The 16,128-nt window shown below is 35.9% G+C and overlaps 1 protein-coding gene across 4 annotated transcripts in view; it reads left to right on the top strand.

The window, feature by feature from the left end:
• Positions 1–16,128, top strand: part of WWP1 (WW domain containing E3 ubiquitin protein ligase 1) — a 123,668-nt gene that overhangs the window by 25,788 nt on the left and 81,752 nt on the right. For 2 of the 4 annotated variants that reach the window (XM_032759972.2, XM_032759975.2), the window contains exons 2-5: positions 700–792; positions 5,468–5,558; positions 12,635–12,773; positions 13,416–13,540. In XM_032759972.2, the coding sequence (XP_032615863.1) occupies positions 5,489–5,558; positions 12,635–12,773; positions 13,416–13,540 (334 nt within the window). In that variant the 5' untranslated portion in view covers positions 700–792; positions 5,468–5,488. Of the gene's footprint in view, positions 1–648; positions 793–5,467; positions 5,559–12,634; positions 12,774–13,415; positions 13,541–16,128 lie in introns of those variants that run through there. The other 2 variants (XM_032759973.2, XM_032759974.2) reach the window with 2 other exon arrangements.

Consider the following 16,128-nt stretch of genomic DNA (forward strand, 5'->3'; position numbering starts at 1 on the left):
CTACTGCTACAGGAAATGAGCCATGGAAAAGTTAACTTGGTCATACAGCTCTTAAGTGGCAGAACTGGAAATGAAATTCAAATAATCTTACTCTTCTCTCTATCCTGGTTAGGGAACCATCATCCACTCAGACAATGAAGTGGGAAATTTTAGTTTTTCAGATTCTTGTTTTTTTGTAACCCTCAGCCATCCTATAGTTATCTGGTCAAAGACCTTATATGTATCCTGAGTTTTTTCTTTCATAGTGCCAGTGCTCTAGTTCAGATAAGCTCACTGTCTTAAATCTAACCCCCACAGCTTCCGAAGTTATTTTTCCAAAATGCAATTCTCATCACTGAAACCATCAGGATAAACTTTAAAGTACTATGCATGGTATATTTTAAATACAATATAAACTATTCCATAGGATCCTATGCAGTTTAGACCCTCTCTGTTTGCCTGATCACGTTACACTGTCCTTATGTTCCATTGTCCACTATGCAAGCAGTTCTCTGGATGTGCCATTCTTTCTGTAATTCTCTCTTGAAGAATTACACACTTCAAGATGCAGTTCTCTCAGAGGTTATCTTCTCTGTGATCCCTTTCTTGATCCCTGAAGACTGGATTATCTACTTTCTCTTGTGTGCCCCAGATGTAGTACTTTACCTTTTGCATCTATTTTAGGAATTATCACACTGAAAGCTATTTATTTGTTTACAGGGTTGTCTCCTCACAGACTATGAGCTCCTTGAAAGAGGGAATCGTGTCTTACTCATCTTTGTATCCCCAGTGTCTAGCAGTTCCTGATACATAGTAAGTGATTAACAGTTTTTTTAAAACTAAGACTATAATTAATAGTGAGACTTCATACATTTTGATAGTTAATTATGTAGACCTAGTAATATGTTGTCATAAAAAATATGGCTGTAGACTTCTAATACTCCTGAGGCTCAGTTTTCTCATCTATAAGATGGACAGAGCGCTTCCCTCCTCACACAGTGTTACTGTAATGCTCAGGTGGGAGAATATATGACAGTACCTCATCTTTTAAGTGTCATACAACTTTATTAAAGGAAGTGAGAATAATTGTTGAAATTGATAATTTTATTTGCTGTATCTCTTCCCTTTTAAGGCAAGATGGTATCATTTTTGAACTATCTCTCATGGTTTTAGTTTAAATTTGCAGTTACTGCTTACCAGAACATGTGCTCTTGAGTCTAGGGATTGGGTGATATGAAAGGGTTTATATAGAATAAAGAGAAAAATAGATTGGGGGTGGTGATCAGGGTACAGAGAGAGTTTCATGTAGTAAAGTGAATAGTTTTTTACCTAGTTGGCACTGTCCCCCAGTTTGCACAGTATCGTAAACTTTTACGATTCTTCTCAAATAAGTAACCTATGCCTCTTGCCCTTATTCTCAGTAGTTATCTTTCTGTTTAGTTCCCTAATAAGGTTCCTTGATTTATTTTTTAATCTACTCCATATGAGTCAATATCTTCACCTATCCTTAAATCCCCCATTTACTGCCTAGAGGAAAAAGTGTCTTTTTCTTGGAAGACTAAATGCCGTCTGTGAAAGCTGTATCTGTCCTTCTTTTGCATCACAGGCTCCAGTAATTACACTTGATGAGTTAGTGATTTATACTTTACTGTATCTACTTCCGTGCGTTCCATACATTCTTTAAATTAAAAAAAAAAACCATGTAATTTGAATGTACTAGATTATATGTAACATATACAAGTCAATAATAAAAACCATTTGTGAACCAACTGCTCAACTGAAGAACTAGATCAATCCCAATATGGTTAAAGAGCTGTGAAGACTTCTCTGATTCCATATTCTTACCTTTACCCAGCCCCTAAAGGAACTGCTATCCTGAACTTGTTTCCATCTTTTCTTTTTAAAATACCACAAATATGATTGTTTGATTTGAGTTTCATAATCATGTTTGTAGCTTTTTAAAGCTTGCACATATGGTATTTTATTATAGAGGAAAATCTAATTTACAAATCTTTATACATTTCAAGGAAAACATTTAAACATTATAAAAGATGTTTGAGCAGACATAAAAATAGACAGAAATATCTCAGTAGGCAAATTCAAATTTATAACCAGAAAATAATTGTGGAGACTTATTTTTGGACTCTGTAGGTATTGCTGTATCATAGACAAATAAACATTTCTGTACACTAGTTTCTTTATTGTGTGCAGAAATGTTTCCATAAGATTCATAGAGTACTCCTTGGAAGACTGACAGCTTGTTATTTGGTGGCTGTTTGGACCTTAGCAGTTCTTTACTGGGCTTCTGTAATTGTTCGTTGGACAAACTCTTGAGGCTCAGGATCCACAGTACGCCACATTTCTAGATTTCTTTTTCAATCATGGAATCATGGTGTTTTCAAAGGAAATGAATAACAAAAGATGCGGTCATGATAACCATCAAAATAATTCATTTCTTCTTTGTCATTAGGAGTTGGAAGAATTTCTTCGTGACTTCAGTGTAGAATGTTAAATCTTGGAGACAGAACTGAGAGGAAGATGTTATTGCTCAGAACTCATCTGTCTTTTTTCTTTTCCACTTAACTGTTCTTTTTCTTAGATATATTCATGGTATTGCTTATAGCTGTATTCATTCTTTTTTTTTTTTTTTTTTTTGAGACGGAGTCTTTCTCTGTCACCCAGGCTGGAGTGCAGTGGCACAATCTCAGCTCACTGCAACCTCTGCCTCCCGGGTTTAAGCAATTCTCCTGCCTTAGCTTCCTGAGTAGCTGGGATTATAGGCACCTGCCACCTCGCTTGGCTAATTTTTGTATTTTTTTGTTTTTTGTTAGAGGCGAGGCTTCACCATGTTGGCCAGGCTGGTCTTGAACTTGACCTCAAGTGATCCACCTTGGGATCCACCTTTGGGAGGCATCTCGGCCTCCCAAAGTGCTGGGATTACAGACATGAGCCACCGCCCCCACCTGTAGTGCATTCATTCTCACTACTATATAATGCTCCATTGTATGAGTTAGCCTAATTTATGTAACCATTTTTCTACCAATGGACATTTGAGTATTTTTCACTTTTTTTGTTATTATGAAGAATGCTTATACTTGGTACACAGGTACAAAAAATGTTATAAAATTCAAAATTACTCACTGAAGGGCATACAAATGTTTAGCTTTAAATGATAATGCCAAATTATTTTCCAACAGGATTTTGCCATCTGAAACGCCTACCAGCGGTGTATAAGAGCCACCACTGTTGCATGTTTTTTACCATTATTTGGCATTATCAACATTCCTAGTTTTTACCATTCTAATGAATTTAAAAATGACATCTGTGTGGTTTGTATTTCTCTGGTGGGCAGTGAAATTCGGCATTGTTTCATGTTTGTTGGCCTTAGAAATCTCCTTTTCTGTATAATTACAGTTAAGCCTTTTGCCTATTTGCCTAATGTGTTATCTTTTTCTTATTTGTAAGTATTCTTATATATGTAGTTTAAATACTAATCTTTAATTAGTTTTTTGTTTCGCAAATTTATTCCAGTTTCTGGAGTATGTTTTCATTTTCTTTATGATGTCCTGATAAACAGAAGTCTCAGTTTCCATGTAGTCAAAATATTCACACTTTTTTTTTTTTTGAGACAGGGTCTTGCTCTGTTGCCCAGGCTGGAGTGCAGTGGCGTGACCTCAGCTCACTGCAGCCTCCACCTCCCGGGTTCAAGCAATTCTGCCTGCCTCAGCCTCCTGAGTAGCTGAGATTACAGGCACCCACCACCATGCCTGGCTAATTTTTATATTTTTTTAGTAGAGACAGGGTTTCACTGTGTTGGCCAGGCTGGTCTTGAACTCCTGACCTCAGGTGATCCACCTACCTTAGCCTGCCAAAGTGCTGGGATTACAGGCGTGAATATTCACACTTTTCTTATTTGGTTAGTATGCCTCTGTCTCTTAAGAAACCCTTCCATCCTGGGAGGATACAAAACAATAGTTTTCTGCTGTAATTTATTCTAAAAGTTCTACTGTTTCCCTTTCACATTTATGTCATTGGTCCATCTTGAATTGGTTTTATATATGATGTGCAGTAGGGGTCCGGTTTCATTTTTTTTCCATATGGATAATTCCAGGTTTATTTAAGTGTCCCTCTTTTCTCGTGGATCTGCATTGCTATATCTCTTACATGGCTATGTCCTTACATACATTGGTCTGTTTTAGGGCTTCCTATTTTGTTTCATTTTTTTCCCCTTCGTTAGTCTTATCAGACATTTATTTATCTTAATGTTTTCTAAGAAGTAGCTCTGAATTTGTTGATCCTTTCTGTTACCTTCTTTCTACTTCATTAGTTTCTGCTCTTTATTAACTCCTTTCTTTGGGTTTGTTCTATTTTTCTCTTTCAGACTTACCAGATGACCTACTAACACATCAGTTTTCAACCTTTCCTTTCCTAGTGTGTCTTTAAGGCTATAAATTTGCCTCTAAGTATAACTTTTCCGATACATTTTTATATGTGGTATTTTTGTTTTTCAGTTCTTAGTTTTTTTTGTTTTTTGTTTTTTTTGTAATTTCCAACATGGTTTCTTTTGATTCATTAAATATTTAGAAGTGTTTTTAAATTCTATTTATAGTTTTCAAATTTATCTTTTCTTATTGATTTTTAACTTAGTTGTATTACGGACAGAGACTTAGAACATTTTTTGAAATTTAGTGAGATTTTCATTATATGTCAGTGTATTTTTTTTTGTATGTCACTCATGTCTCATGAGTACCTGAGAAAAATTTTTATTTTCTAATTGTTGGTTATGAGGTTCTGTTGATGTTATTAAATCCTGCTTGTTCATTATTATTATTTTTTGTCTGCTTGACTTATGATTAATCGGGATGTGTTGAAATCACCCACAACAATGGCCAATTTGTCAATTTCTTCCTGTAGTTTTTACTGTATTTTGAGGCTTCCCACCCCATGTAGATTGTGAGTTTTATTTTGTCTTGTCTGGATAGAGATTTTTGTTGTTGTTGTTGAGACGGAGTCTCACTCTGTTGCCCAGACTGGTGGCTTGTTTTCATATAAATTTGATTTTTAAGATTATAGATTCACACTTGGTTGCTCTTCGTCTTGGGTACTCCCAGTGGCTTAAATTGGGGTACTTTCCTAAAACATACATATATGCTTCTGCCATATGTTAGGAGTTTCTACTGACTTGGGCCCTTTGCTTGGTATGGGAATCTCAGCTCCTTCCCCTTGTAGCAGGCCCAGTGCTTTGTCTGTTCCTGTAGCAGGCATATCCAGGGCAACATTCTAATATTTATTTTTATTTGTGCTTACTGCTCACCATTTTTTCTGTTATTTCAACTAACTTTAGGGTTTTCTTTTAATGGGATGGTAATAGGCTTGATAATTTTCCTGTACTTTTTGAGAACTTCTTAGTTGATTTAAACAAGTAGTTTTAATATCTTGAAAATTACAAACTCTTATCACATGAATAAATTCCCCTTTTTTAAAATAGGTTTTAGCTGAATTTTGGGACATGGCCACTGCTTCACCAAGGTCTGATACTAGTAATAACCACAGTGGAAGGCTGCAGTTACAGGTAACTGGTAAGTTATTTTTATATTTAATATGGCAATTCCCTGATGAACTTTTCTTTTGAATACTTAATTCAGCAGACTTATTCCAGAAATAGAATTTCTTTTAGATTGATACTATGGCATATTTGTTGCAACAAGCCTCAAAAGTAGATGCCCTCCAAAACTATATTATTTATTCAGTAAATATTTATTGAACCTATGCTGGATGAAGAGAAGATACAGCCTCTGTACTGGTGGGAGAATTTGGGCTTTTGAAAAAGTATCATTGCGTTGGCCCTTCAATGATTAATAGGATAGAGCAGGATGCTAAAGGCCTTCTTACATACATTTAGCCATTTGTTCAATCATTGGGCAAATGTTTAAGTGGGATTACACAGTACTATAATTCCCATGGTACTCATTACTATGAGGTTAGTTATTTCTAGGAGGTTTCAGTTAACAAAGCTAGGAAATGTTTATTGTAGAAAGCAAAAAATAAAAAATATTTTAACATCCTGAGTTCATGCTGATATTTCCAATTCATAATAATAACTGTAGTCTGTAAGTGCCATTTTCTACTAAAAGGAAAAAAAAATTAATTTGACTTTATATTCATGTCTTTTTTTTTTCTTTTGAGATAGGGTCTCACTCTCTCTCCCTGGCTGGAGTACCGTGGCGCAAACATACCTCCCTGTAGTCTCAAACTACTGGGCTGAAGTGATCCTCTTGCTTCAGCCTCCCAAGTAGTTGGGACTGCAGATGTTCAACACCTTGCCTGTCTAATTAAAAAAAAATTTTTTTAGAGACAGGGTCTCACTATGTTGCCCATGCTGGTCTTGAACTCTTTGTTTCAAGCAATCATTTTGCACCACCCTGCCAAATTGAGCCACTGTGCCTGGCCTGTAACTCTCTCCTCTTAATCAAAAAATCTCCATTCAAAATGACATTATCATAATATTTGTTTTATCCTACTACACCAGTTCAAAATAACATGAAAATTACCAAAAACAGGGAGGAGGAGGTGAAAAAAAGGGGAAAAAAAAGGTAATTAAAAAAATTACCAAAACCAATAGGTCCACTCATTGCAGTTTAGGATTTCTTTGTGTGTTTTCTCCCTTTAGGATGTATAGTCAAAATACCATGTTTTAATGTAGCTTAGTAATTCTCTATTTGGTTATCTCACCAAATTGATAATTAGTTAAGTTCATTGTTTTCAGTTTTTTTTTAAATTTTGTAAGACGTTTACGTAGTCCCAGAGTCAAAACCAAGGTACATTTAGAGAGGTCTGGCTACTTGGTCCCATTTTCCCACTTCTCTCCGTTGCCCTGTAGGGAGAGAAGTGGGAAATATATAACCTTGTAACCTTGTTACAATACATAACCTTGTAAGACATTTACATAGTCCCAGAGTCAAAACCAAGGTACATTTAGAGAGATCTGGCTACTTGGTCCCATTTTCCCACTTCTCTCCCTTGCCCTGTAGGTTCACATTTTTATTAGTTTTGCTTTATCCTTCTGTTGCTTCTTTTTGAAAATATAAGCAGATACATGTACAGTATATGTATCTAATCTCTCCTCTTAATCCCCTAATTCATGCATACTTTTCTGTGCTTTGCTTTTTTTAACTTTGCAGTATTATTCTGGAGTTTGTTTCGTAACAGAATATTATTTTTTATCATTGCACCATATCCTGTTGAACAGATGTAAAAAAGCTAACTGGGCCGGGCGCAGTGGCTCACGCTTGTAATCCCAGCACTTTGGGAGGCCGAGGCGGGCGGATCACGAGGTCAGGAGATCGAGACCACGGTGAAACCCCGTCTCTACTAAAAATACAAAAAATTAGCCGGGCGTGGTGGCGGGCGCCTGTAGTCCCAGCTACTCGGAGAGGCTGAGGCAGGAGAATGGCGTGAACCCGGGAGGCGGAGCTTGCAGTGAGCCGAGACTGCGCCACTGCACCCCAGCCCGGGGGCAAGGGAGAGCCCCCGTCTATAAAAAAAAAAAAAAAAAAAAAAAAAAAAGCTAACTGGTCTCCCATTGCTGGACATTGGTGTTCCACTGTTTGCTATTACAAATAATGCTGCAACAAATAACTTCATACAAAAGTTGTTTCTTATTTCTGCTCATGTATCAATAGGATAGGATCCTAGAATGAGATTGCTGGGTCAAAGGGTAAACACATGAAATTTTGCCAGGTATTGCGAAGTTCCTCTCCATGGGGCCTGCACCATTTTGTGTCTACACCAGCTATACATGAGAGTGCCTGTTTTCCCAAAGCCTAACCAAAATCTATTGTCAAGCTTTGGGATTGTTCATAATTAGATACTGAAGTGGTATCTTAGTGTTATTTAAAATAGCATTTCTCTCACCGTAAGTAAGGTTGAACTATAAGGGATATTTGGATTTTGGTTTCTGTGAATAATGGGCAACTATTTTTGAAACAGTTCTCCTGATGAAGCTGATAGGTACTCCGCTGAAGAACCACTTACATAATTCCTTCTACTTTTGCTCTGTATAAGAAGCTTAGAGCCCTATTTTCACCACATTTTCAGTTCATTGTAACTTGTGTAGGACCAATGGACAGTACACCTGAGGTGTAACTTTCAAATGATCTCGATCTATGTATAAGAGTTCTTAGTTAAAGTAAGAAAAACCTAGGCTGGGCGCGGTGGCTCATGCCTGTAATCCCAGCACTTTGGGAGGCCGAGGCAGGTGGATCACGTGAGGCCAGGAGTTTGTGACCGGCCTGGTCAACATGGTGAAACCCCATTTCTACTAAAAATACAAAAATTACCTGGGCATAGTGGCACATGCCTGTAATCCCAGCTACTTGGGAGGCTTAGGCATGAGAATCACTTGAACACCAGAGGTGGAGGTTGCAGTGAGCCGAGATGGCGTCACTGCATTCCAGCCTGGGGGATAAAGTGAGACTCTGTCTCAAAAAAAAAAAAGAAAAAGAAAAGAAAAACCTGATCTGGCCAGTTTGAGGATTTGAGGTGAAAAAGAACATACTGAAAGACTATCAGGTGACTCAAATCTGGAGAACCAATTGGAAAATAGATGTGGACCAAGGCAATCTTAAGTAGCCAAAACAATGCCACAACAGTATTTATCATTTTGAGCGTCAGTTGCTGCTCTCCTTTGAAATACAGTGATCCTCTTGGGAAAGAATAATCATGGACCTGTGCTAAATGGCACCAGGTTTTAGTGCCTTCTTTTCTTCTTGTCTTTGTCTTCCATTTTGTTGACCTAATTTTTAAAATAAAAGTCACCTTAAAATTCCCAGTCTTACTGATCTCACAATATCTTCTGCAGTAAAGATTACTACTCCTGATTTGTCAGTGAGGACACTGAGAATCAGAGGGATTAAGTGCCTTGGGTTAATAATGAGAAACCAACTGAGGTCTTAGGACTCCAAGTTGTTGCTCCTTTTATTAGATTACAAAGACCTCTGTATTGATTTTTCTTTTTTTTGAAATGGAGTCTTGCTCTGTTGCCCAGGCTGGAGTGCAGTGGCATGATCTTGGCTCACTGCAACCTACCCCTCCTGGGTTCACGTGATTCTCCTGCATCAGCCTCCCAAGTAGCTGAGATTACAGGTACATGCCAGCATTCCCGTCTGATTTTTTTTTTTTTTTTTTTGTATTTTCAGTAGAGACAGGGTTTCACCGTGTTGGCCAGGCTGGTCTCGAACTCCTGACCACAGGTGATCCGCCCGCCTCGGCCTCCCAGAGTGCTGGGATTACAGGCGTGAGCCACCACGCCCAGGCTTTTCTTTTCTTTTTAAAAACAGTAAGTACCCAGATTAAGGCCCCTCTAATATTGCAGTCTGGCTGTTTATTGTCTGTAAACCGAGGTTCTCTGCCCTAAGCCAAATTATTTTTTTATTTTTAGCATATTTACTCTTATCCTCATTTCTGTTCTTAACCCTTATCTGATTGGCAGCAACACATAAGAATAAGAGCATTGATCATGGAACGTGGAAAAACTGATGGAAAAAATCAAACAGAAAACTACCTATTGTCATATGGTAATATACTGTAATGTACCAGGTACTCAAGAATAGTAGCATATAGAAGTGTATTGTCTTCGATATTTTAGATTTTAGACTTTCGACAGGAAAGAGTCAGAAGCATAAAGTATGCAAGATGTATAAAAAGGATGAGATTGAAGAACAAATGGGCTGTTGTATTCATGTTTATAATTTTTTTTAGCTATTGCATCTTCTAAAGCATTAATTTCACTTTTTAAAGTAAAAATGTCAAATCATATACCACTTATTTTTGTATGAGTGGTGTGAATTATAGACTTCATTCTTTTCAGATGTTTCAAAATTTATGGTCTCATCTATCTTCCCATTGATTTGAAATGCCACTGTTATGCATTAGTATCTTGCTTGTTCTCTTTACTTCTCTTTTACATCACTGTCAAACCATTTTAATTATTTTCACTTTATGGTAATTTTTAAAAAAATATTTTGAGAAATTTCCTTTTATTACTTTGCATTTTAAAATACACGTTTACCGTTCTTGAATTTTCTTTGGCTTTTATTTGAATATTTAAGTCTCCCTTCCTTTTCCTCTGCCCCCACCAAAAACACTCAAAACCAATCAGTTGGTGTTTTTATTTTAAAATAATGTATTAAATTGGAGCTAATTGAAATATTTCAATGTTAAACTTTTCAAATCTAGGAATATATCATATCCTTTTTTTAAGCGTTTGTTTCCATTGGTAAAGTTTTATAGTTCTCTTCATGTGACTCTTACGTATTTCTCAAGTTTATCACTAGATTTTTTGAGGAGACGTTATTGTGAGTGGGATTTTTGAGTTAACTCTCCCTACCCTCCCACATGTGACTCATTTTCTGATAGTTTAAAAATATTTATATAACCTTAGAGTGGAGGACATCCTGTGTATAACACCAAAGGAAACTCATTAAATGGGAAAAAAATCTATATATTCTACTAACTAGAACAACTTTTTGAATAAATAAGGTTGTCTTCTAGTTATTTAAAATCACAGTATTTATATGTACATTTTGCTAGCATATTTATAAATTCCTCATGAGATTAAAGATTATTATCTTTTAAAAATCTCTTTTCTTACCTTACCCTCTAGTATTGTTGAGTATTTTGCCAAGTAAGGGTATTCAGTGGACGTATTTTGGATGGATCTGCAATGAACTCAGAGAAGAGTTAATACTATATAGTCAGTAATAATAAAGTAACAGCTACCATTGTTGGATGCCAGACATTCATTGATGGTGATAGTGCCTTGCATGCCTTCACTCACCAATCCTAAGAATCAGGTACTGCTGTTCTTCTAATTTTTCAAGTAAGGGATGGAGAAATTAATTGACTTACTATGGTCAGGCTTTTAGTAAGTGGCACAGTTGAAAAATGAACCCAGATATGTCTATCCCTCTTCTTTTAACACCATCATATACTGACTTTTCCTTCTTCCAGTCTTCTACTATATGGATAAGACTTACATATACTGAGGAAATATATGAGCACTTTTATTCAAAGAATCTTGGGGAGTTTCTTGGGAGAGAGCAAGTCTGGGTCTTCTATATTAGTCCAGTGGCACCGAAGTTAGAGCAGTTTGGAATGATGAAGGATGGAAATGAGTTTTGCTAAGACCCTGATAGTAGCAGTTCAGACATAACATTGAACACTCTTTAATTGCTATGTTGCCAGTACTTAAATATAGTATTTGCTTTGAATCTTGCATTTATCACATTGTATTTCAGTGATTTATTTGTGTGACTATTTAGATTATTATTCTCTCACAATAGAATGGAAGCTTACATAGCTTTGATGGTTTTTATATCCTTAACATCCGGTGTGTATGACATGAAAGAGGCTTTTCCCTTCCTCATCTCTGACCTAGGGTGTTCATAGGTAATTGATTATAGAGGTGATCTTGATAAGTTGTTCTTACTGCCTGGTCATCAGTATTTTGCCCAGAAAGTAGATAGTCCCTGATTTCTTCATATCTCAGGTATGTTTAGATTTAAAATTCACTTTCTAGAAGGGATTATGATTAACTTTTATAATGACATTTTGATTTTTAAGCTTTTATTTGAAAATGCAAATACTACTTTTCTTCTTTTCAAAGCTAACTTTCCAGATAAAACATTAAAGCATTTTTTTTTTAAATGCCACAGTTATGTAATTTCAGAAAGACAAGTTAATAGTACCTGGCAGGGATGTTAATGGGCATGTTGAATCTGAAGACACTTTTCCCTTGATCTTTAATGCAGTTATTGGTGACAATGTGGAGAAATTAGTGTATATTGTTGGTAGGAATATAAAATGGTGCAGCCACTTTGGAAAATAGCCTGGCAGTTACTCAACAGAGGGTTATCACATGACCCAGGAGTTCTACTCCAAAGTATATGCCCAAGAGAAATGAAAACATACGTCCACACAAAAGCCTGCACACAAATGTTCATGACAGCTTTATGCACAATAGCCACAAAGTGGAAGCAGTTCATATATTTATCAGTTAATAGATAAAATGTCATATACCCATATAATAGAATGTTATTTGGCAAGAAAAGGAGTGGAGTACTGGTGCATGTTACAGTATGGATGAACCTCAAAAATGTAATGCTGAGTGAAAGAAGCCAGTCACAAACCCACATTATATGATTCCATCTATATGAAATGTCCAGAATAGGCAAATTTAAAGAGACAGAGAGTAGGTTAGTGGCTGCCTAGGGATGGGGGTGGGGAGAGGGTTGATTGGGAGGAGAAAGAAGGGGGTGACTGCTTAATGGTATGGAATTTATTTTTGTGGTAACAAAAGTGTTTTAAAATTGATTGTGGTTGTGGTTGTGCCACTCTGAATATAGTGAAACCATTGAATTGTACAGTTTAAGTGGGTGAAGTATATGGTATGTGAATGATAGCTCGATGAAACTGTTATGGAAACATTCAAATGGCTCTCAGGCATTATCAATAGCCCTTTTGTGTTGTTCCTTCATTCTGCCAACGAGAGGAGTTCTAGTTGCACAAGAAGCACAATTCCATTCTTATTGATTGATTAGTGTGCAGTACTACTTTTTGGCAACGCATACTCACTAGTGAATTATTTGTCTGTTAGTTTCTAGTGCCAAACTTAAAAGAAAAAAGAACTGGTTCGGAACAGCAATATATACAGAAGTAGTTGTAGATGGAGAAATTAGGAAAACAGCAAAATCCAGTAGTTCCTCTAATCCAAAATGGGATGAACAGCTAACTGTGTAAGTACCTTGTATAAAGGATGGAAAATCTTCACAAGAAAGTGTGTTTTTTGGAATATGTTTTTTGTTTCGTAAAATGTCTTCAAAGTAATGAGTGATTTTTTTAAAGTGTGGATCGACAATTTAAAGTATGGAGAAATTTTTGGTTAAATTTTTTTTTTTAAGGAGAGGATGCATAATCTTGCTTTTGCTTTATAAACCAAATTATTTCCATACAGACATTTTCTCTGACTGTTTTGGTACAGAAATAAATAGGACTGCAAATTAGTCATTCTTAATTTTGGCATTTCAAAATAATAATGGCATAAATTTGTGTATAGTAAAAGTATTATGTAAGTCTTTAGACATTTGTTCAAATAGAAACAGTGTTACTATGAAGTCTCAGTAAGACTTGTGTTGGTGTTTTGGCTTGCTAATTCCAAAAATCCTCATCTAGTTATTAAAGTCCTAATGGATTTGAAAGTAAAATATTTTTATTTATGATTCAAGTAGTTTCCTGTTTCATACAATATTTCTTCTCAAATAAATGAAATTCACTGTCTTTAAAACATTACTGAAATAAATGGTTTAATAGGAATTGTTACTTATTAATAGAATGAGGACGTCTACTCCTGTATTTTTGTTATAATTTTACCCTTCCAGAAATGTTACGCCACAGACTACATTGGAATTTCGAGTTTGGAGCCATCACACTTTAAAAGCAGATGCTTTATTAGGAAAAGCAACGATCGATTTGAAACAAGCTCTGTTGATACACAATAGAAAATGTAAGTTTTTTGTTCTGACCTTTATTTCCTTATAAGTTTATTTTAGACACTTTGAACATATCCTGAAGCCTAAAAGCAAAAACATAGTTTTGTATTCATAAAGAACTTCAGTTATTGCTTGTGATTGATTAACTTTGTGGCATTTTATGAAATAGGAAATATTTACCATGGCCTTTCTGCATTCTGCAGATTTACAAGGTGATCTCAGTCATCCTTAAGTACCCTATTATCAGTGACTATCAGTCATTTATTATTTGCTTATTATTATATTCTTTAAAACTTGAGAAAATTATTATTACATGACCCTACTCTATTTTGTCACTTGACTAATAACAATTTTATTTGGGTAAAATAAATTGTAACTCTTAAGTTTTCTTTTATTATATAATTAGTTTATTGTAAAAAATATGAAGAAGATAGAAAATTATAGAGTAATATAAAAATTTTCTAAATTTTACTATCCAAGGATAACCAATCTTAATAATTTGGTTACTGTCCTTTTGTTTTTCATAGACACAAACACATATTTCTTTTCTTCTTTGCATCTACTAGTTTATCCTCTGCTTTCTAGAAATTTAACAATATACCATAAATATTAAGTTTCCATGATAGTTTTTCTAGACTGAGATTTTAAGGTAGTTTAGACTTTAATTATTTGTAAACCTCCTATCATATGCAAAAATATGGGGGCACGTACATATATGTGTAATTCTGGGGAGAGGGTTCATAGCTTTTATCAGATTCTCAAAATGTATGATCCTCTGAATATTAAAACCCAGGGTTCTGGCTGGGGGCGGTGGCTCATGCCTGTAATCCCGGTACTTTGGGAGGCCAGGGTGGGCAGATCACTTGAGATCAGAAGTTCAAGACCAGTCTGACCAACATGGCAAAACCTCGCCTCTACTAAAAATACAAAAATTAGCTGAATGTGGTGGCATGTGCCTGTTGTCCCAGCTACTTGGGAGGCTGAGGCAGGAGAATTTCTTGAACCCCGGAGGTGGAGGTTGCAGTGAGCCGAGATTGCACCACTGCACTCCCAGCCTGGGTGACAGGGTGAGACTCCATCTCAAACCCGCAAAAAACCAGGGTTATGGTTTATGATTTTTAAATACCATGTAATGATTTCTCACATCACAATTTATTTAGTTTCCCGTTGTCTGACACTTAAGTAGCTTGTAACAGTTCATTAAAAATAGGTTCTTGCTCAAATCTGTAAATATTTTTGCTCTTATTTCCTTAGAGATTTTCTTATTAATTCCTAAAGTAGGTTTGCTGAATGAAGTAAGGGATGAAATGCTGATGATGAAAATAGCAAGTTGTCTTTTAAAAAGTTCTTTCTGCAAATCCACATATAACTTAAAGATCTGTTTTGATCTAGTTTTTGGAAATAAATGAGTTATGAGTTAAGAAAATATAATATGATTATGGATTATAATAATTAGAACTAGTAATTAGTAGTTAGTATAAACCATAATTTTTATATATTTGGCTTAAAACATTTTTTTTTTCTTAAAGCATTGTAAGTTTGATTCTCTGCTATGTCATGGCCTTTTTTTTTTCTCAATGAGTCATGCAATTCATCTTGATACAGAAATAAGTATTAGGTTTTATAAGTATACAGTACCTTGCCTGGATTATTATTATTTAACCATATTCCCATTGTTGCTCATCTAGATTGTTTTCAATTCTGTTATGTTAGACTCTACTGAACTTCCATATAAAGATAACTATCCACTTATCTGCCAAGTGATCTTCTAGGAAGGTTGTACTGTCAATACACTTCAAAATGAAGCCCTCACAAATTGTATAAACTAAAAATTACTTTGGCTGTGTGCGGTGGCTCACGCCTGTAATCCCACCACTTTGGGAGGCTGAGGCAGGTGGATCACCTGAGGTCAAGAGTTTGAGACCAGCCTGGCCAACATGGTGAGACCCTGTCTCTACCAAAAATACAAAAATTAGCTGAGTTTGGTGGCACATGCCTATAATCCCAGCTACTCAGGAGGCTGAGGCAGGAGAATTGCTTGAACTGGGAGACAGAGGTTGCAGTAGACTGAGATTGTGCCACTGCACTCCAAGCCTGGGCTACAGAGCGAGACTCCCTCTCAAAAAATAACTAAATAAATAAATAAAACTTATCTCTATGATTTAATTGAGTAGGATATGCTCAGGAAAAATAAAATTTAATAAACACTCATACAGTGAGTAGATGGCTTCAGAAATTTTAGTAGCATCCTGCACACCTAAGAAGTCGGTAAATTAGTTTGCAAGGGCTGCCATAACAAAATACCACAAACTGGGTGTCTTAATGGAAATTGATTTTCTCACATATCCAGAGGCTGGAAGTCTGTGATTAAGGTATCAGTGGGGTTGGTTTCTTCTGAGGCCTCTCTTCTTGGCTTGTAGATGGACATCTTTTCCCTGTGTCTTCACGTGGTCTTCCCTCTGTATATATGTCTGTGTCCAAATTTCCTCTTATCAGGACACCAGTCATTGGATTAGGGCCTACCCCAATGACATTATTTTAACTTAATTACCTCTTCAAAAATTGAGTCTCTAAAAACGTCACATTTTGAGGTACTGGGGAG

Source organism: Hylobates moloch, unplaced genomic scaffold, assembly GCF_009828535.3.
Source record: "Hylobates moloch isolate HMO894 unplaced genomic scaffold, HMol_V3 SCAFFOLD_9, whole genome shotgun sequence".
NCBI classification, from domain to species: Eukaryota; Metazoa; Chordata; class Mammalia; order Primates; family Hylobatidae; genus Hylobates; species Hylobates moloch.